The sequence below is a fragment of the Eublepharis macularius genome, chromosome 17 (assembly GCF_028583425.1).
Source record: "Eublepharis macularius isolate TG4126 chromosome 17, MPM_Emac_v1.0, whole genome shotgun sequence".
In the NCBI taxonomy this organism is placed as follows: Eukaryota; Metazoa; Chordata; class Lepidosauria; order Squamata; family Eublepharidae; genus Eublepharis; species Eublepharis macularius.
In genome coordinates this window covers 11,029,167-11,052,120 of record NC_072806.1, presented here as the reverse complement: position 1 = coordinate 11,052,120, position 22,954 = coordinate 11,029,167, and the positions used below count along the sequence as shown (strand labels likewise).

The 22,954-nt window shown below is 45.0% G+C and overlaps 1 protein-coding gene across 1 annotated transcript in view; it reads right to left on the bottom strand.

Annotated features, from left to right (window-relative positions):
• TP73 (tumor protein p73) overlaps window positions 1-22,378 on the bottom strand; it is a 64,376-nt gene extending 41,998 nt beyond the window's left edge. Inside the window, exon 1 of the mRNA XM_055001253.1 lies at window positions 22,322-22,378. Within this exon, the coding sequence (XP_054857228.1) occupies window positions 22,322-22,363 (42 nt within the window). The 5' untranslated portion in view covers window positions 22,364-22,378. The remainder of the gene's footprint in view (window positions 1-22,321) is intronic.
• Window positions 22,379-22,954: the final 576 nt, after the last annotated feature.

Below are 22,954 nucleotides of genomic sequence, written 5' to 3'. Positions count from 1 at the left end.
TCTCACTCTCAAAAGCGGACACCCTGAAAATCTTGTTGGTCTCTAAGGTGCCACTGGACTCAAATCCTGCTCTTCTATTGGAGATCAACGCAGCTACCTACCTGACATCATGTTGTATCAATATGTCAATTACCAATTTAAAAAAAACTCCTGGTGGCTTGGGAGGGAATTGTTGGCATAGGTTTGGGGGTAGGAAAAATATGGGGAAGCCCCATTGCCACTATGCTAAAATGGGGAAACCAAGGGAAAATAATGCCAGAGCAGATGAGAATGAAGAATGTTTCATCTGCCATGTATCCTGTGCTTGTCCGAATAAGTCATTTATCCTTGCCTTTCCCAGAATGTGCTGATTTATTGCACCAATTAACTGGTTACGGCTCACACCAAATATTTCTCCCCTCTTCCCAAGTCAAGGCTTGATCACTGGAGGAGTCCAAAGTGGCTTGGCTAGTTAAGCAGTCAAATATGGAACATTTACAGTGCAATCCTATGGAGAGTTACTCCAGCTTAAGCGCATTGACTTCAATGGGCTTAGACTGGAGTAACTCTCCATAGGATTGCACTGTTAAAGCATCAGTTTAGCAGAAATACAACACAGAGAGAGAGACTTGTGCCGGTGACAAACAGCCAGTGAAGTAACTGTCCTTACATTTTATTTAAAATATTTATATACCCACCTTTCTCCCAGGCATCCTGGGATAAATCTGTGCCATCTACCTAGCTGTCTCCCCTGACCTGGATAGCCCAGGTGAGCCCGATTTTGTTAGATTTCAGAAGCAAAGCAAGGCCAGCCTTGGATGAGAGACCTCCAACAAAGACCAGGGCTGCATAGGCAGGTAACAGCAAAGCACCTCTGTTAGTCTCTTGCCATGAAAACCCAACCAGGGGTCGCCATCAGTCAGCTATGACTTGAGGGCACTCTCCACCGCTATGAATAGCAATAATAGTATTAGTAGCATCAGGGCTTTTTTTCAGCAGGAATGCAGTGGAACGGAGTTCCAGCACCTATTAAAAATGGTCACATGGTTGGTGGCCCCGCCTCCTGAACTCAGTCTTAAAATGTGTTTGCGATTATTGTGATCTCCAATAGCTGTTGCTCCTAAACTGGGGAAGAGGGCTATCTTAAATCATTCAAAACTGGGCATGGCTTTCCTTGCTATCTGATTATATCATCCGAGAATGCAATTTTTTTTAAAGGCATTCTAGGTTTATGGCATCTCCTGTGTGTAGTAGATGTTTCCTTGTCTCTTCCATTTTTGTCACATTCAAGCATGACCAAAGAACAGAATCCAGTGTGTAGATCATAGAATCATAGGGTTGGAAGGGACCTCCAGGGTCATCTAGTCCAACCCCCTGCACAATGCCAGAAATTCACAACTACTTCACCCTCACACACACACGCACCCAGTGTCCCCTGCTCCATGCCCAGAAGATGGCAAAACACCATCAGGATCCCTAGCCAAACTTGCAGGAAAATTACTACATGACCCCAAGTGGTAAACAGCATTACCATAGGTGTATAAAAAGGGGCTGCGAGAACTAATCACCGATGTGACCCTTCCTGCCCTCCCTCTCATGATCTGCCCAGGTTCACAGGATCAGCATTACTGTCAGATGGCCATGCAGAAGATGGAGTAGACAGGCTTGGTTCTTAAAGTCCAGTGGTCTGTGACAAAATAAACACTCTACGACTGTGCTACCATTGCTCTTCCCCATTTACCTTCAACTTACAGGCTGTTTCCCCACCATACCCATCCATCATATGAACATATGAAGCTGCCTTATATTGCATCAGACCATCAGTCCATCAAGGTCAGTATTGTCTGCTCTGACCGGCAGCAGCTCTCCAGGGCCTCCGGTAGAGGTCTTTCCTCTCACCTGCTGCCTGGTCCTTTTAACTGGAGATGCTGGGGACTGAACCGGGGACCTTCGGTATGCCACTGAGCCATAAACCCTCTCCAATCATAACTTAAGAACCAAAGAACTTCTGGAGTTCTTTTCTAGGTTACTCTAAAGGGTGCCCAAATGATGGCACTCAAGAATGGTCTTTCACAGGTGCAAAGGATTTTACAGAGCCAAGACAATAATGACGGTCGTTGCCCTAGTTTGGCCATGGGATCTGTTCACCTGTCTTTGACCAGCATCTCAGCCCTACGTGAATCCCTGGAGTTCATGTTTCTTCATGTCCTTGCAATTAAATGCCTTGCCCTTGAGGTATTATATTTATTTAGATATTTAAACCCCGCTTTTCTCTTGAATGGAGACCCAAAAGCAGATTACAAAATCATTATCTCCGCCTCCTTTTTATCCCCACCACAGCCCTGTAAGGTACGTTTGGCTGAGAAAGAGTAACTGATCCAAGGCCGCCATGGTCTATGATCTTCATGGTGGATCCAGTGCTACTATGAGAAAAACAAGTTAAGGCGGCTGCAAAAAATGCTTTCTACAACCTCACTCTTTGTTTATGGAAATGTCCTTGATATTGACTGTACTAATTTCATACTGTGCAATCCGCCTTGAGTCTCAGTGAGAAAGGCAGACTATGAATGAACGAACGAATGAATGAACGGAAGAACAAACGGAAGAACGAACGAACGAACGAACGAACGAACGAACGAACGAACGAACGAACGAACGAACGAACGAACGAACGAACGAACGAACGAACGAAAGAAAGAAAGAAAGAAAGAAAGAAAGAAAGAAAGAAAGAAAGAAAGAAAGAAAGAAAGAAAGAAAGAAAGAAAGAAAGAAAGGTATTCAAACCTGGGTTGCTCAGATCCTAGTCTAATGCTGTAATAATTACACCATGCAGGTAATCCAAGGTCCCCCTACACGAGGAAATGTATGATTCTAATGTAACGTTTTATACCATTGTCTGGTATGGGAAATGGCAACTGCACTATCTCTCATGGTCCCAGTCTTGTGTAGTGACTCAAAGAATGAAGGAGACTTTTCTTGGGGAGAAGTCACAGGGAAGATGTCTGTGTCTCCAAAGCAGCCTGCAAAGCTGTCCATGGGGGAGCATGGTAACTCCACCTGCAGAAGAGTAGAGTGACTGTGGGCCCTATATGTGAACATCTAAAGCTGCTTTATACTGGACTATATCTTTGGTCCACTGTCTTTGCCCTGATGGGGCAGTAGCTCTGTAGGGTCAGAGGCAGAGAATGGTCTTTGCTAATGCCCTGAAATGCTTTCACTGGAGATGCGAGGGATTGAACTTGGGACCTTCTGTATGCAAAGGGTGGGATCTGCCCATGAGCCACAGCCCCTCCGATAAGAAAGACAGCTCACAGACAGACTCAAGTCCTGTAATGCAGACGGCTGAATGAACTCTGCAAGTCAGAAGGCCTTGCAGAGTTCATTCAGCAATCAGCATTGCAGGATTCTTGAAATGCCCCAGCCCCCTTTCCATCAACCCTTGTCTTGGGCAGCAACAGAGCTGCAGAATGCAGTGAGCCTGCCAAAGGCCAGTACGGTACACAGCTCCTTTAAGTTGGTTCTTCTCTCCACTGGAAGGCGGAGCTTAAAACAGCCATCTGGGTCAGCTCCAAGGATGTTGATGCTTGTAGTGGCAAGCTGGGCCGCCGGCTGCCCTTTGGAGCTGTCCATGGTATGGCTGTGGCCAATCTTGCCTCTGACCCCAAACTCCTGTAGCCTCATCTCTTTCTGCAGCCTGCTTCCCAGCTGAGCACCTCCAATAGCCTAACCTGATGCCCCCCTAAAATTACTCAGGGATGCCATACAGATGAACCTCACCAAGAGTGGCCACCTACTCTCGTAATTCCAACGAAGCGTGTGCAGCAAAATTCCCAGAGTTAATGGGCCCTGTGGGTACCCTTCTCATGGACTTAAAAGAGCGGGGTGTCATTTTTGCATTTCGGCAGGTACATTTCACAAGAGAGGTGCGCTTAGCTCTTGCAACTCAGATGGCTTTAAGTTGCTCTCGAGTGCTGCTGTGCATTCAGTCTAGAGCCTTCCTGCAAAATCCTCACAGGTTTTGCATTCTCAAATGATCTTGGTGTGCATAAACACCACAAGGTATTCCTTTCCGGAGGAATGAACTTTGGCAAGACATGGCCCTGATTCTGCACTGGATGGAAGCGAAATCTCATGACGTTGCAGTCGCAGAAAGACCATCAAAACAGACAACTTCCAAGCCTCCCAATTCAACACGTCAGTGAAACGCAGCCCTTAACCTGCCTGCCTTCCCCCACCCTTCCCTTCTTTACCAACATGCCATCAATCTTTAATTCTTAAAACTAACCAGACTTTGAAATCAAGGGACATGTCTAAACTTGGGATTCTCGAACCTCACCCATGGATAAATTTCTGATGTTGCGCTGCAATCTCTTTCTTTAAAAAAAAATGTACCCACATGAGCTCTCTGTGTCAAGTGAGACCTCCAGCGTGCCGGCATCTCCCACAATATCATCTCTGTTCAGTGAGTAACTGTTGGAATTTGAAGCAAGACTGAACTCGCACAGGCAAATAACACCTCTTTTCTCCCCGAAAATATGCAGGCACAAGCCTTTTGTCCTTTTGCCATGCAGGCCCGGGATGCTTTGCTCCGCACCAAGCCGGTTCCGGGGTGTCTCCCCTACAGGGATCTCTTTAAAGCCAAATCCAGATTTTGCTCCTTATTTTCTATTTTCATTGTGTAAGTCTCTCAGTGCCCATTTTGTTAGATATTTGCTAGTTTTCTACGTTATGAAGTTGGCCTGGGAAGTTAGGAGACTGGTTCGGCTTAGCAACATGTAGGAAAATGTGGTAGGTAAAGTTTAGGTATAGAGGGACCACTGCCGATCAGAGACATTTGATCAATTCATTTCTATTAGGAAATGAGAAGTTGTCCCAGAGGCCTCCAAAATATCAAAGATGCCTCTGGGGCAATCTCCTGTTTCCTGACGAGTGGGAAGATACCTGGGTAAGGCTGGGAAGCACGGCTTTTTCATGCACAAGTTGTGCCCTATTTCCCCAGGAAATGGGAGATTATGGCATCTCAGGTGACTCTTGGACAATCTCCCAGTTCCTGATAGAAGGGATGTCAAGGGAGAACCTTGTTTACATGGAAGAGCCACAATCTCCTGCCTCCCAAAGTGCCTCTCCCACCAAGAGATACAAGAATACATGAAGCAGGCTTACACCAAATCAGTCCATTGGTCCATCAAGGTCATTATTGTCTACTCTAACTGGCAGTTACTCTCAGGTAGAACTCTTGCACATCACCTATTTCCTGATCCTTTTTAATTGGAGATGTGGGGTGGGGAGATTGGATCAGGGGCTGTTATTTATTTATTTAAAATAATAATACAGCAGCTTCGCTCATCTGAACAGGGTCTCCTGCAGGTGCCAGGCTGCACACGGGTGAAATCAGCAGCAGCCCGTACACGGGCTTTCTCTGTGGTGGCCCCTATCCTGTGGAATGACCTGCCTGAGGAGGTCAGGAGAGCCCCCACTCTCCTGGCTTTCTGCAAACGATGCAAAACCGAACTATTCAAAAAGGCTTTTTACTCAAATGGGAGGGCTGTATTGTAAGGATTGGGTCTCAGATGCTTCGCTAATGAGTTAGGGACCGTAGACTTCATCACTATATTGCCTTACGTATTATCTGTTGCTTTAAATATGTACTCCTATGTACTACCTGTGCTCCATGTTGTCTAATGTCAGTCCTAGAAGTGATTATGTTCTGTTTCAGTATTTTTTCTACTCTATAGTGGATTCTTGCTAATGCTATGTCTTTTAAACTTGCGTCTGTTTACCCTATGACATTGTTTGTGGAAACGTCCTTGATACTGATTGTACTAATTTCATACTGTGTAATCCACCTTGAGTCTCAGTGAGAAAGGCGGACTATAAATGAAATAAATAAATTAAATAAGTAAATAATAATAATAACATTCAATTTATATACTGCCCTTCAGGACAACTTAACATCCACTCAGAGTTGTTTGCAAAGTATGTTATTATTATTCCCACAACAATCACCCTGTGAGGGGGGTGGGGCTGAGAGAGCTCTGAGAGAGCTGTGACTGACCCAAGGTCACCCAGCTGGCTTCAGGAGGAGGAGTGGGGAATCAAACATTTTTTGGCCACCTTTCTACTTCACAGGAACTCGAGGCAGCTTATATGAAAAATAAAAACAATCCCAAAATGGATTTTAAAAAACACATTTAAACAAAGTTTTAAATGCCTAGAGCCAAAGGAAAAAAGTTAACTAAAAGCAATCCTAAATTTAAAAAATCTCTTCAGCAGCCTCCTGAACTTTAGCAGGGAGGGGCCAGGAGGACATCCCTGGGGATGCTGTTCAATAATCATGGGGCTGTCACCGAAAAGGCCATGTCTCGTATACCCACCAGCTGAGCTTCTTAAGCTAATATGACAGTCAAGAGAGTCTCTGTGGTTTTAATTCCTGTACAGGAACATACGGGGAAAGGGTGCTTCAGATACCTTGGTCTCAGGTCATGTATGGCTCTAATGCACCTACCTTCTGAAAGCCAAGCAAATGCTCTACCACTGAACCAAAGTCCCTCCCTTATAGGCTCCTGGGACATCACAAGAGCCTCTGGGATAGACCTGCCTCCAGCCCTATTGAAGTGTCTTACCAGGGGAAGGATGCTGGAGGGAATCTTGTCCACCCCACCTCCATAAACCGGGATCTAGCAGGAAATTTCAAAAACCACTGGCTTGGGTGAAAGTTGTTAGAGCTGAACTAATAGACACTGGGATCTTTGAAAAACAAATGAGGATTTATTTGAAAGTTTTCCCCCTGCATGAACTGAACGTTGCCTCATTCTGATCTGATTTCTTAAGCAAAGCCAGCAGGATCAAAGTCGGAATGAAATTAAATTAAGGTGATGCAAATCACCTTGGAACACGGTCAAAATCATAAACATGAAACCGTGATGAAGTTTAAGCAAATTTAAATCATTTGTATGTCTTTCGTTTTTATGTAAATTACCATATGTTGATTGTGATTCATAGCAAATTCACATGGATCCCAGGGTAATGAAATCCCATAATCTTCTCCCATAATACTAGAATCATAGAATTGGAAGGGACCTCCAGGGTCATCTAGTCCAACCCTCTGCACAATGCAGGAAATTCACAACTACCTCCCCCCACACATCCCCAGTGATGCCTGCTCCATGCCTAGAAGATGCTAAAACACCATCAGGATCCCTGAATACTAGAATTCAGGGGCACTTAATGAAGTTAACAGGCAGTAGATTCAGGACAGACAAACAAAACATGGGAATAACTTGCGGAACCCACTGCCACCAGATGTATTGATGGCTTCTAGTTTCTTTTCCCCCAGAAGCTTAGACTGATTTGTGGAGGAAGCAAAGTCTAATGACAGTTACTAGCCATAACAGGTAAATGGAACCTCCACGTTCAGGGGCAGTGTACCTTTGAATACTGGTTGCTGAGGATAACAACAGGGAAGTCTTCGGTCTTTGGGGCCTCTACATGGTCCTTCAGGAGTCATACATTTCCGACTGTCCCTATTCACAAGGGGCAGTATCTGTTTTGCCAAAGCTTGCCTATAGTATGTGTACATTATTTACCTCTGCATTCAAGGTGGCTTGTGACTCATACTCATCATGACACAAAGACTGAGAAGGAAAGAGAAAAACAACCAGCTTAGGTGCCAGCTCTTAGAGAATGACTACATAATGACCCGGCAAAATGACCAATGCAGGAGACAGTTTGGACAGTGAATAGAAGGGAGAAACCTGACAAAACTCACCCTAAGGCAAGCAGATGGCAGAGGCCTTGCCTCCCTCTGGTGCTACTGGATCGACTGGGATCTGACACAGCACGTTTATTTAACTAGCATTTAGTAAAGAACACGGTGCAATCCTATGGACTTAGAAGAGTATAACTCTGTTTGGGATTGCACGGTACAATGTCCTAATTTGACCTGCATTGTAAATAACTCCGTTTCCCCCTGATACTCAAAAGTAGTTAACGTTGCAAGATATAACTAGGAAAAAATGTATCATGAAGGGAGCCCTGAAAAGGGGAGCTTTGACTTTCTAAAGCTTAGACACTAAAAATGTTGTTGGTCTCTAAAAGTGCCACTGGATTCAAATCCTGCTCTATTACGGAGAGCACTTTATGTCTGAGTGAGTGCGTGAGAGAGAGAGAACTTGCTTGCTTCCTAGCAGGGCTGGCGGCAGGTTTTGGGGAGCCCGGAGCAAAATGTCCTTCAGTAGCCCCCCCCCCACCAAATGGCACACCATTGTGTGTGCGTGCATGCGTGCACTCTCTCTTCCTCTCTCCTCTTCTTCTTAGCACGTGGCTCTAATGTCATGCTTTCTACTTATTGGGTTCCATGCTCTGGAAAAGTCCAAGATCTGCTCTAGTACTCTCTTCTGGAGGAAGACAGCAGGGCCAGTTCTCTCTCTAATTTCCATAGAGGATGGACATTTATTATTATTTTTTAGATGAGCATTTAAACTGATGGGAGTCTCTACCTCTTGAAGAGACGGTACATCATTTGGTCCGAGCTCTTTGTCTGTAACTGAATTATATTGTTTTGTTACGATCTGTTTTATTATTTTTGGTAATTGAGTTAATATTTGCAAACTGCCTTGAATTTCAGCAAAAATGGCATATCAATGCTTACGTCAAAAAGACATAAAAAGGGATTATACCGGGAGGTCCTTGGAGAAAGAGTGGAATGGGTCAAAGAAAAGGGCAGATCTATTCGTGTAATTAAAGGCAGAATAAGCGGTGAACCATTTCAGACCCAGGACACACGGAATTGTAAGCTCAAGAAAGGACGTAACATGACATCACAGTCACATGATATTTGAGTGTCATGTGACATGTGACCAAGGAAGCAACATGTGACAAAGGACGCGACCTACCTGTACCCACCTGAGGGTAGGATGCCCTTCCTCTCTACATTAGCAGCAGACCCTTCCAAAAATGTGATACAAATAGTGGCTTTAGAGAGGGTTATGTGGGACTTCATGGCCCACTCAAGGGTCCTTCCCAGGTACGGTTGCCAGGTCCAGATAGGGAAATTCCTGGAGATTTTGGGGGTGGAGCCTGGAGAAGGCGGAGTTTGAGGAGGGGAGGGGCCTCAGAATGGTATCATGCCATAGAGTCCACCCTCCAAAGCTGCCATTTTCTCCAGACGAACTAATCTCTGTCACCTGGAGAACAGTTGTAATTCCGGGAGATCTCCAGCCACCACCTGGAGGCTGGCAGCCCTACTCCCAAGCCGTGGGCTGAGGAGGACCACTGGAGTAGAGCTTTCAGCAATGTATTGTGGTGGCAGAAGAGAAAGGGTTGCCAGGTATTGACTGGAAAATTCCTGGAGATTTGGGGGATGGAGCCTGGAGAGGACAGAGTTTGGGGAGGGACCTCAGCAGGGCATAATGCCGTAGAGTCCAAAGCAGCTTTCTTTCTCCATGAGAACTGATCTCTGTACAGAAATTAACTTACCATATAAATGGTAAGCCTCCTTTCTTGTATTTATTTACTTCATTTATACCCCAGCTTTCTCCCCAAGGGGACCCCAACATCATTCTCCTCGTCTCCCTTTTATCACCACAACAACCCTGTGAGGTAGGTTAGGTTGCAAAAGAGTGACTGGCCCAAGCTCACTCAATGACCCTCCATGCCGGAATGGGGACTTGAACCTGTGACTTCCAGATCCTCGCCCAACATTCTCACCACTACACTAGGCTTTCTGTCTTGGGAGCATCAACAAGAGAAACCCTCCACTTCCTGCTTGCCAGCTGAGACAGACGATTGGACTAATTGGACGCCTTGATCTAATCTAGCATTACCATCGATCTAATCCAACCGTTTAGCTCTTTTTGTTTTCATTCATTCTCTTTCACAGAGGCGATCCTACCTAGGGGCTGTCCAACACACGAACAAAACGGCTGGTGGGTGGTATCTTTTACAGTCTGAAAGGATGTACGGGCTGCCGAGCCCTTGGCAGTGCTCCTGTTGTCGCTATTAGTTTACAGTAATTGTGTCGGTTCGAGTAGATTAACGGTTCTGCGTAACTCGGAAGCTTTCTTTACACCAATGCCCGGTTGTCCCAATGAAACCTATCCCCTTACCTAGTTATTATCTTTTCACAGAAGACGCCGCCCCCAGCGACCCACCAAGCTGCCCAAAGAAGCGCCGTAAACAGTCTAACATGCAAAGATAAAAGAGCTGCAGTAAAGAGCTGAAAAATCCCTTCGCTCAAATCTCACCTTGTGGGGCAGGGAGGGGGTCTTTATGAAAACCTCAGCATCCCACTTCTACCATTGTGTGTGTGTGGGGGGGGGGTTATGATAACAATGGCATACCTTACAGAGGTGTGGTAAAGATTGCAGGGATAATGTCCGTGAATTCTTGGGGAAAGCACTCTGTAAGTTATAATTGCTATTATGAGATCAATACAACAGATATCGTTTTAAGCTATCTACACAATTCATTAAAATATTCCTTGTGGCTCAAGACAATTCGCATAGGTGCCATCAAATCACAACTAACTTATGGCCACCTCAGGAAGGTACTTAAAAGGCCTTAAATTGTCTTCCTCTGTGGAGCATTCCTTGGTGGCGCCCCCATAGAGTTATTGACTCTGCTTGGCTTCCACGATCCGACAAGATCGGGCTATACTATGCTGCTTTCCTAACCCTCACAAAGCAGAACTTTAAACATATAGAGAAAAAAAAGAAATAACGTTTTAAAATGTCTGCCATCTCTGCCCCATTAAATGTCCTAAAACAAAATATAAAGGTGCAAAAACACAAGAGTAGGGTGAAATGAAGAAACAATAAATACCAATTATACACAGTCAAATCAAGATATATTAATCATATAAAGAGCAAGAATACTCCTCAGAATCAAGAAGTGTCAAACAAAGTCTAACACAATCCATGTTTGGCTATACTTAGTAGATTATGTACTTACCTGTTGATCGCCTGCCTGTTAGACATTGATTTATTATGTGACTTGTCAGACTTTGTTTGACAAGCCTTGATTCTGAGGAGTATTCTTGCTCTTTATATGAGTAATATATCTTGATTTGACTGTGTATAATTGGTATTTATTGTTTCTTCGTTTCACCCTACTCTTGTGTTTCCGCACCTTTATATTTTGTATTTGGAGCGGGTACCTCTTTTTTCATGGAGACCATTAAATGTCCTAGCAAATAAAGCGGCTTCTCTTAAAAGTGTTTAGAGAGGGCACCCCTGCCCCCTTCCTTCAAAGAGCTCAGGCAATCTTGTATGGTAGGTTAGATTAGGAGACAGAACCTGGTGGTCCCGGGATGGGAGATTGGAGCTTTATCTCGAAGTTTAGCATTCTAACTATTACACTACTTGGGGTTGGCACGGGCTACACAGGTCACATGAGCAGGTGCAGAACACGCTAGCCATGACTCCCTATCCCTTTAAAACAGACGTCAGTTCAGGAACTCGGCCAGTGACATTGCTCAAAACAACTGCCGGCATTTAACCACCATGGTGACTGCAGTTGCCATAAATGAACGAGACAGTGAAATCCTAAAAAGAGTTACTCCAGTCTAAGCCCTTTGATTTCAATGGGCTTAGACTGGAGTAACTCTACTTAGGATTTCACTGTCAATCACTCAGACTGGCTGATACCTCGGTGATTATCTCCTAAGGTTACGGAAAACATTCAGCAAATTCTGAACACGGATCCAGGAGGCACCCACTGTGTAGTCGGTGTATATTTTATTCTGAGTCAAACCCATCCATAAAGGCATCACTCTAGGAATAGGTTTGTGATATCATTGGGATGAATACAAAGTCTAAGGGAGATCAAGATGGGTAGCCGCGTTAGTCTGTTTGTAGCAGTGAACACTATAAGGCTAACAAAATTTGTGGTAGGATATGAGCTTTTGTGAGCCACAGCTCTCTTCTTCAGAAGGTCTAAGGTAGATCCCCTTGAATACCAATACATTTATAGCCTGTTTCTAACCACGTTTGTTTATTTTCAGTAAGGATTCCAAGTAAAAGATGGTTCAGATTCAAGGCAACAGGTTCAGAGGAAAACCAACAGCATGAAGTAAATGCATTTAGGATTGGAGCACCAAAGAAGTCTTCTGTAGTTAACCCCAAGGAAGTGACCGTCATTTGTCCTTTGTTCCTTGATGCATTTGAACTGGAAACAGTCACCTTTACCAAAATGCCTTTATCAAAGTTCCCCTTTATCAAAATGCCCATGCAATTAGATCTTGCCTGGATCCTTTGTCCATCAGCACAATCATGCCGCAAAACAAAAAGGAGAATTGGGGAAAAAAATAACGCAAAATTTACAAATATTTGCTACGTGGATTCAAAACCCGGAGCTCCGTTTTAAATATATATTGATTCTAACTAGGAGGCCAGTTCCAAAATTGCAGGCAGTCTGATCTGAAGCATGCTGACTCAGTCTCAGTGAACGCCGTGATTTAACCCCATGGCAAATGTTCTTAGGACTGCTACCTTAATAGCATCTACATGAAGGCATAAATGTACATCATGTGCAAATCTCTTTGTGAGTGAAATGTCAATGAACAATAAAGAAGCAAGCCGACATTTGTGCAACCCAGCAAGAAACCCAGCAAGAAAAGCTTGTGATAATCCCGCTGCGATTACAACTGCACTGGCTCGAGAGTAAGACGCCAATTCTTATGGGACGTGCCATTGTGAAAGAGCACTGAGCATTTGAATCAATATCTGTATTCAGCCGCACTCGGTTAATATTTGGAATGCAAACCAAGAACGTTCATCTTTATATTGGGCGACTGCCTTCCATTGCTTTTTGATTTGGGTACGCTGAAAGAGTAAACCAGATTGTTTACATGTGTCGAGAAGAACACTTGCACATTGCTTAAAGATCATGCTGAGAATTCATGTAGAGGATCATCAACACATCACTGAAAGGACTCACAACCCTCCGAACTGCCAGAGTGAACACTACATGGTTCCCCGTCCTCAACAGCAACAGACATGCCCCTGTGGATTTTTTTCTCAACCTCCCCAAATCTTCGATCCCACCTTTGAGCCCAGCCCTAGAGTTACTTTCTTGCCACTGCCACCCCCGTTCCTACATGCCACCGTGGATATCTACACCCCGAGGCGCAATCAGAATTTGACATGGGAGTCTTGAGAGAGGATCTCAGATGGAGATTGAAATCAAAAGACTGAATCAAGCCGTGGCTCAGAAGGATGGATGTGGAGCTTTGCCGAACAAACAGCTCGTGCCAGGACCGCCCTGTTGTGGTTTGGGAAGGGATTGAATTACCTCCTTGGAACCCATCTTGTTCGTGGGCAACCTGCTGGAGAGAGATCGAAGCCTCTCCCCATGTGCTGAGAAGCACATCGACGGGCAAGCCAAAGTCGATTCTCTTTCAAACCCCTTTCTCGCCTCCTACACAAGCTACCACTGGCAGTTCCTCGAGAAGCGACAGGTGCCCGAGCCAAGCCAAGAGCCATCCCTTTGGAAACGAGAAGCCAAGAAAAGGCAAAACCTACCGTGGTGTAGTGCTGCATGGGGTTGCTAACGTACAGCATTTTAATCTTCCTGGGGTTTAAAAGCAACTGGGAAATGTCCTGCTGTCGGAGTCATGGGGTCAAGGGGTGGCGGAGGAAGCAGAGGGGGCATTAGATGGCGCACACAAGTGCAGTGCGCGAGTGGCGAAAGGGTCTCAGAGAGAAGTGGGGCTGGCTACTTAGGTGCAGTTGGCTAGCTATTCGGCTTGGTTCCCCCCCCCCTTCCCCGCACCTTGGTTCTGTCATCAAACTGCATCTAACAACAAACCTTAGCCCACCCCTTTCTCTCTCTCATGACTATTCATTAAAGGCAAAGGCAGGCCTAGACTTGCCCAGTGATGCCGTGGACAGAACCAATGGTTCTCCATGGGAGGGGGGGGTTGGTGAGTGTCCTCCTGCAGAATTAAACTCGGCCAGATTTAATTCTCATTCCCCCTCAAAATATTAATGAAGCCACTTGCAATAGGATTAGCGGACTGAAACGCTGTCCAAGATACACCTTAGTGTTGACGCAACACGATTTGCATACATGGGTCAATGGAACGAGTTGGAAATGGTTCTGAGTTCTGGCTTTGTGGCGCTGCACAAAAGGTCTATTCCCTAGGTGGATCATGGCCGGCTATAGAAACTTGTGCTTTTAAATAAAAAGAGGGAGAGGGAATTCAAATCTTTGCAAAAGGAAATCTGTTGAGCTCTCTTGGTATAATCTACATACGTTTACTTATATTTTCATGGTTTCTAGAAGCAGGCATGTGCTACAACCCTCGCAGTTTTTGCCTACAGAATTTGTCACAAAATTTGGATGGGAAGCCAAGCAGAAAAAAGGGTCAAGAAGGAGAAGACCATAACACTTTTTTAAAAATCCCCTGTGCCATCAACGAATTCCTCTCTTGGTTGCATCTTGTAAGATAATTCACAAAGTGTGTTGAATATCAAACCCTCTGTCAATAATTTTTATTCAGCATTGTCTATCTTTTAATGCACTTTTTTGTGTAATCTTGTTCTCCATGTTTGCAATTTAGTTGGCGGTTGTATTTCTTCTGGAGTTTTTGGGGATTTTTTGGTTTGGAAACTTAATAAAAATGTTTTTTTTAAAAAAAAGTAAGCAGAGGCCTGTTAGGTGTATATGTTTAGAGGCAGAGGACAAATTGGGATGCTGGGAGAAAGGATGCTATGGAAAACTCTACAGCTTTTATTTCAGCATACTTTAGGAAAGGCTGTCTCAGACATTTCCTGGTTAACCACAATCAGGGCTTTTTTTCTGAGAAAAGAGGTGGTGGAACTCCGTGGTCGAACTCAGGACTGCACAATGATGTCACTTTAGGTCAGCTGGAACAAGGGGGGAGTTTTTAAAAGTTTAAATCGCCCTCGCAAAAATGGTCACATGGCCGGTAGCCGGTAGCCACTGGCGCGGAGGGCAATGTAAACTCCCCTCTGTCTGGAGATCAGGGGGCGGGGCCACCGGCCATGTGACCATTTTCAAGAGGTGCTGGAACTCCGTTCCACCGCATTTCAGCTGAAAAAAAGCCCTGACCACAATGCAGGGGGCAAGGAGGAGACATTTGCAGGGATTCAGGAAGAACCTGCAGGCGATAGGCAGGAGTGGACCAGTCATTTAACATACCAGAAAAATTCCCCGGCTGTTGCAACAGAGCCAAGTCAAGCAACTTCGCCATTGCCTCAAAGGCCGCCTGGCTCAGCAACAGTGATTGGTCTCACCCGCACCGTTGCTACATCCTGCATCACTACCAGTTGGAGGCACTGAGTTACCTGATGCCTACTGTTGGCACCCTGGCTGGGTCTGATCTGAAAGGCCCCTCCAGAGCTGGCTCATCGTGCCAGAAAGACCACTCAACATGGCTTGCTCCTGGGTCATTCCCAGTCCGCCCGAGTGATGAAAGATGCTCAACCCACTTACCAATTCTCCCTTTCAACATCTGGTCCCTGGAGGGGACCAGAACTATTGTCTAGTTTTGTGGTTGACGGGCATGAGAACAAGAGAAAAGGCCAGGGGAGGGAAGAACAGAAGAGAATCAGGAGGCCTGGGGAAGTATCCCTTCCATCTCCGGATTTCCCCACATCCCACATCTCGGCACTAGGCTGCAGCAATGGGACTGGAGATCCGGATGATATCTACCCTATGAGCCAACCCATCACCTGAAGTCACAAGGAAGGGCCAGGATCAGGGTCCGATAACTTCACAGGATACAGTTATGAGACTGCTTAGAACAAGATGGGTATCCTGTGTTAATCTGTCACTAGCAGTAGAAAAGAACAAGAGTCCAGTAGCACCTGTAAGACTAACAAAATTTGTGGGAGGGTAAGAGCTTTCCTGAGCCACAGCTCACTTCTTTGGATACCTGTATCTTCAGATAACAGGTATTGGTGCATCAATAAACTGCTTAGAACAATTTTTTCCCCATTGTACTAGGGACAATTTTGAATTTCACATCCCTGCTGCGTGTGTTATGTGCCATCAAGTTGCCTCCGACCTATCATGACCCTATAAAGGAAAGACCTCCAAACCATCCTATCATTAACAGACTTGCTCAGATCCTGCAAACTGAGGACATGGCTTCTTTTATTGAATCAAGCCATCTTTTTCTACTGCCTTCCACTTTTCCTAGCATTATTGACTTTTCCAGAGAATCTTGTCTTCTCATGGTGTGACCAAAGTATGATAGCTTCAGTTTTGTCATTTTAGCTTCTAGGGAGAATTCAGGCTTGACTTGATCTATTTGTCTTTTTGGCTGTCCATGGTATCTGCAAAACTCTCCTCCAGCACCTCATTTCAAATGAATCAATTTTCCTCCTGTCAGCTTTCTTCACTGTCCAACTTTCACATCCATACTTCTCCCTTTTGTGAATTGATAATGATAATAGTAATAACATTTGATTTGTATACTGCCCTTCAGAACAACTTAATGCCCACTCAGGTATGTTATTATTATCCCCACAACAACAATCCCCCTGTGAGGTGGGTGGGGCTGAGAGAGCTCCAGAGAGCTGTGACTGACCCAAGGTCACCCAGCTGGCTTCAAGCAGAGGGGAATCAAACCTGGCTCTCCAGATTAGAGTCCTGCCGCTTTTAGCAGCTACACCAAACCAGTGAGTCCCTATTTTCACACCATTCTCTGTGATCAGCACACTGAATCCCTCCCTCTCAAAAGCTTATAATTCAATTTAATTTAATTATAATTAAACTGAACAAATAAAAGTGCAAAAGTAGGAGTATATATTTTCGAGAGTCAGGGTATAAGCTTTTGAGAGTCAGGTGGTTATCTGAAGAAGGGAGCTCAGACGCTCGAAAGCTGAAAATCTTGTGGATCTCCAAGGTGCCACTGGAGACCAACACGGCTACCCACCTAAAATTACCATGAGCTGATAAAATAGCCAAGCTGTTTGCTCTTTTACTAAAGAGGTACACTGGAGCTACATCGTATGCTATCAAGAGTTCAAAATGAACCTCACCAGCTGCAATATTGTGCAATATGCGCAATGGTGAGCTGGGCAAGCACGATTCCTTAATATTTGTGCATGTGCATTTTAGAGGGGCGTGCATTAGCGATAATGTGGATGGGGGGTGGGTTCTTTCCTTAATGTGTGTGTGCATTTCATATGGATGTGCTTTAGGGACAGGGTATATCCACTGATTGACATTTCTAGACCTAACTGTTAGACAACTAAGCAGGTAGGAGCTGAAATCTGCAGTTCGGCTACTTTAACAACTAACAGCATTTTAAGAGGGTGTCCTGAAACAGCAAAAAAAGGGGGCAGCAAATTATTAGGAACAGGGACCAGAAAATTTGGAGTGACTTTGGCAAATTGGGGTAACCATTGTACAAACCTACCTAATATATTTTGTATAACACTTTTCCTTCAAGGAGCTTCAGGAGACACATACAGTTCCCTCTCCCTTTTAGCCTCACAGCAACCCTGTGAGGTAGGTTAGGCTAAAAGTGTGTCACTCAGTCAGCTTCATGGCAGTGTTGGAATTTGAACTCAGGTCTCACAGCTTCTAGTCCAACATTTTACCCACTACAACCATGCAGGTTCTTTGAAAGCCAAGAAGATATGCTATGAAAAGGTAATTCTTCTGCAATAATAATATTAATAACTGTACTTATATTCTGCTCTTGTGGGCAGATTAGCGACCACTCAGAATGGTGAGCAAGTCCGTGTTTTTATTTTCCCTGCAATATAGCTAGGACTGAGAAGAGTGGCTGACCCAAGGCCACCTGCAGAGCTCATGGAAGCAGTGGGATTCGAACCAGCAGAGTGCTTGCAACCCAACCACTTAACTGTGATGCTACAACAGCTCCCCCATCAGCTGAGCCCAATCTTTTACAGGCCATTCCGGGGACTGCTGGTCTGGTCCAGCACGGCTTTTCTTGTGGAAGCAAGTGGCAGCCGTCTCTGCAGAGTGGAGGAGGGAGAGAAGTGGGAATTACTACAGGTCTGGAAGTGGGTCACTGACGATGGCAGGCTGGGGGAATTTAACCCCTTTGCCCATTGGACATTCGGTATCAATGGTTTTTGCAAAGGCTACATCAATGGATTTTTTTTAATTGGTAGCTATCAGCCAGGGTAAATATATAAAGCCTCCATATGCAGAGGCAGCGTGCCTCTGAATTATCAGGTGCTGGGGACAAACAATGGAGTTGGCCATTGACCTTTTAAGTCTGCTGGCGAGCTTCTGGAAGCCTCTGCCTAACTATGGTTGTAAAGTGAACACTGGAGTTTTGCAAGAGAAGACTTGTGATCGTTCCCAGCCCATGCGTGCATTCCATATGCTGTGACTGTGTACCTGTGCAAACCTGTGTGCCTTGCTCTCCTGCAGTGGACGTGCTCCACCTGCCGAGCGTGGGACTGCAGAACTTTTGCGTTCTGCTTGTCAGGGCGGGCAGGAAAAATGCATGAGATGAAAGTCCGTTTGGGGGCAGCAAGTTGTAGTGTGTGGATTTGCTGCTCCCTGCATATTTGCCCTCCCTTTCTGGTCTCCACTCGGAACCCCAAAGGGTAGATTTGGCCTGGTGCTGAAAACCTAACAAGAGCATAGGGAAAGGGAGGCAGACCGGTAGCCGGCTTCTCCTAGAGCAGGGATTTCTAACTGTGTCCCGGAGATCCCTTTTGATTTTTGTTAAGGTTGAATGGGGAATCTCTCAGCAAGAAGATTGGAAAGGATTAAAAACTGGAGAAAGGTCTGAGACTTGGCTATAGAGTGCATGCTTTGCAAACCGAAGTCCCAGGGTCGGTTTCAAGCAGAAAAGAAGCAAAAATTCCACCCTAAGATGTATCATCATCATCATCATCATCATCATCATCATCATCATCATCATCATCATCATCATCATCTCACTGAGGTCAAAGTTGGATTACACAGTGAGATTCTTTCTTTCTTTCTTTCTTTCTTTCTTTCTTTCTTTCTTTCTTTCTTTCTTTCTTTCTTTCTTTCTTTCTTACTTACTTACTTACTTACTTACTTACTTACTTACTTACTTACTTACTCTACTCTACTCTACTCTACTCTACTCTACTCTACTCTACTCTACTGACCTACAAGCCGTAAGCAGTGTTCTTCAAACATAACTAAAAATATGAGGAAGAAAGGAAGAATTCATGCCAGAGAGGGTTAGTATGTAAACTGCAAAAAGGCTTTCTTATAAGTTGCCAGCAATTCTCATGGCCTGAACTAAAAATGTGGCTAAAGTGAATAGATTTTCCACTGTTGAGTCCGTTAGCAATATAATCAAACAACTAGACCTCCTCTGGAGAATTGTGTCCCTTCTAGGTGCTGAGCTTTAAGAAGGATGTAAATAAATCGGAGCCCTGACCTGGACGGGCCAGGTTAGCCCAATCTTGTCAGATCATAGAAGCTGAGCAGAGTCTGCCCTCGTTAGTAGTTGAAAGGGAGACCCCGATTGTCCCTCGCTAGAGGTCACCAGTCCGAAGGTGGAGAGCACCATTTTGGGGATACTCTGGCTTTGCATTGTCCTACATCAGTCCAGGAAACATATAAAGTCCAGGGCAGCTACACAAAGGTAGGTAATGGCAAACCACATCTGAACATCTCTTGCCTTGGAAGCCCTATGGGGTGCCATAAGTCAGCTGCAACTTGATGACACTCACACCCACAAATAAATTGGAATGGGATTAGAGGAAGGCAGAGGAGATGGTTGGAGTCTGGAAAACTAGTTCAGTGAAGAAAAGTTGAAGAACAGCAGATTGCTTTTTGAACACCAACCTGAACAGCTTGGGAGAGGGACAAGACTGCTGCTTCATAGGGAAAGACTAGATCAAATGGGCATGAGTTGCAGTAAAGTCGATTTCTGTTGAACATGAGAAGAAACCCCCGGACTGTTTGATAATGGAGCCAATTATTTATGATGTGTGAGGACTGACCCTCGCTGGAGGTCACCAGTCCGAAGGTGGAGAGCACCGTTTTGGGGATGCTCTGGCTTTGCATTGTCCTACATTGGTCCAGGAGACATATAAAGGCCCATTTCAAGTCTGATTTGGTGGGCTGGGAAAGAGGGGAGGGCTGTGGACTTCTTAAAGCCACCTGGCGGGCTACAGTAGAAAACAGGGTGAAAAGCCGGATAGACCTTTGGTCTAATCCCACCGCCAAAGGTGAGAGTGACACGGTAAAAAGACGCAAGAATAACACCATGATTAACTAACTAATCAAACTATGCAATCTTCAATACAGAAATGTATAAATTCACTCAGGGTAATGTTAGTGTATCATATAGGAGTTTAACAGCAATCCTTATTCCATCAGAATAAAGCATGCACATAAACAAAATTTTGAAGGCAAACAGGTCTGACCACAAAACAGGCATACATCAAGTCAGTTACATATGTTTTACAAAACCAGTGCAAAGTGCAAGTACTTGTAAACCGTTTTTTCAGAAATCTATAAAGTGCCGGTGCCTGTTCATTAAAGAGAATGTGCCTCACAATTTATCAACACGGGGGGGGGGGGGCGTGGTGCCACGCGAGATAATGGCGGACACCTAAATTGGAGCTCCGGCAGCCTCCAACTCTCCCCAAGCAAAAACCAGCGCTTCCTGAGCAGACACGGGTAAACAAACTACAGGAAAAGCTGGTGGGGGGAGAGGGAAAGCGGTAGCAGCAAAAAGCGGAGCGGCAAAACCCCCAGCTTTGCAGACAGAATTTATCGAGGCCCAAAATGCGGGAATAACCCCGATTCCCAAAATGGCGACCGCAACAAACACTATTCAAAACAATTTATCAACACGGATGCGATACAAAGCAATTATAACCATAAAAAATATCATATATAATATTTGTTCTGCATAAGCACAGATACAAACACAAGTCAGTTTTTTAAGGTATTTCTTCATAAATATTCCAGTTGGTCTAACCCCGCAGGGCTGTTTGTACACTCTTGCATGTTATGTTTCTCCATGGGCTATGACTATTTTCCCCTGACCTGACGTTCAGAAACACAGTCATATTTCAGCTGTGAGCTCCCTGCTGGAAACTCATTCCCAAACTCACAAGGGCCAAATCTGGATTGGGATGGGGGCACAGGAAAAAGGGGCTTCAACTTTTCTTCCCAAGCCATTTTCACAACTTGCAAAGTCTCTGGGGGGCATGTCATTTTAACAAGTCAAAAAGTCCCATTGGGGGTCTGCATGTGTAGCCTCTCAGTATTTGGGCATCCCTCACAATGGGGCAAGTCCCTCCCCCTTCTTGCAGGACCCCATTTACCACTAGTGTGAAACCTAGCAGAGAGCATAGCCTTGGAGATAACTGAGGAAAGCAGGTTGGAATACAACTGATACAGATACATGTATTCTTAGGAAAGCAAGTCACTTGAAATTCAAAGCACAAGAGGGAAAAAACATTCTCTGCCCCAAGGTCCATAGTTACAAGGTTTTCATAGAATCATAGAGTTGGAAGGGGCCATACAGACCATCGAGTCCAACCCCCTGCCCAGTGCAGGATCAGCCTAAAGCATCTCTGACAAGTATTCATCCAGCCTCTTAAGAATCAAGAGTCCATTTCCAAAGGCAAATCTAGGATTTAAGGAACCAAGGAGCAAAAATGGCCTTTGACTGCTATTGCTGCTTAGCACAAGCCAATCCCAAATCAACCCTAGAGTCCTTATTAGTGGGTCACACACACTCAAATGAACACACAAGAAGCTACCTAAATCCGACTTAGGCCATCGGTCTATCAAGGTCAGTATTGTCTGCTCAGACTGGCAGTGGCTTTCCAGGGTCTCAGATTTTTCACATCTTCTACTGACTGGTCTTTTTAAACTGTAGATGCTGGGGACTGAACCTGAGACCTTCTGCATGCCAAGCAGATGCTCTTCCACTGAGCCACAGCCTCTCCTTCCCACATGTAAAGAGCATGACAGCAGTTTATCAGACCCAGGAGGGGCAATCCCATCCTAAGAGCTCAGTCCTCCTTCTGATCGCAATGTGACTAGGGCACACACATCTTTATGCCCAACCTATATAAGCAGCAAGGTGAGATGGTAGACTGTACTTCAGACTGTCGCTGGGAGACGCCCTTTTTGAATTGCCCCTCTATTTTTTAAAAATTCCTTCCCCAAAGCAAGCAAGCAAACTTAGCTCATTCGTGATAAAAAAAATTCTAGCTCAGGCCTCGGCATGCTCTGTTTGCAGACATCTGTACATAGGAGAGCATTCATACATGTAACTCCATCCCCCTCAAGTGCATCCTGAAGTGGTCTAATCCATTCTACATCTCCATCTTCTGACCGGAGAGATAGACGCATTCTTCGCACTTTCTTTAAAGTCACTTACCATCACCGAATCATTCATGCTTCTCATCTGGAAGACATCCATGGTGACTTCGGTGCGATTGGAGACTTCACTGCCCCCGGAGTGGCCAGACTGTGGGAGGTCAAAATAAGTACTATCTGGTTCCCTGTATAAAGAAGGCAACATATTTTTAGCACATCTTCTTTCAATACACAGATAATAACATAAAGTTGTCTTATACCAAGTCCATCTAACTTAGTAGTGTTTGCTCTGATTAGCAGTGGGTCTCTGAAAGTGTGTAGTTTGAGATTCACTGGCTTGCTTTACCACCCAGCTGCTGAGAAACCAGTTTGGTGTACTGGTTAAGAAAAGAGATGGGCACGAACCAGAAGAAACCCGAACCATGTGGTTCGTGGTTTGTCAAATTTCACAAACCACGAACTTTCACGAACCTGCCCCTGTTTCTCAAACCGGTTCATTTGGTTCGTGAAAACGTCACATCCAGGCCAGAAAATCATCACTTCCGGGCCAGCAGAAGGTCTGCAGGAAGTCCATCCCCTTTTGCCTAGGAAACTGATTGGCACCAGGCTGTCTGCAGTGATGAACCAGAAAATGAACCAAATGAACCAACCTAAAGTTCATGGCGGTTCGTCAGAAATGGGATCTGACGAACTG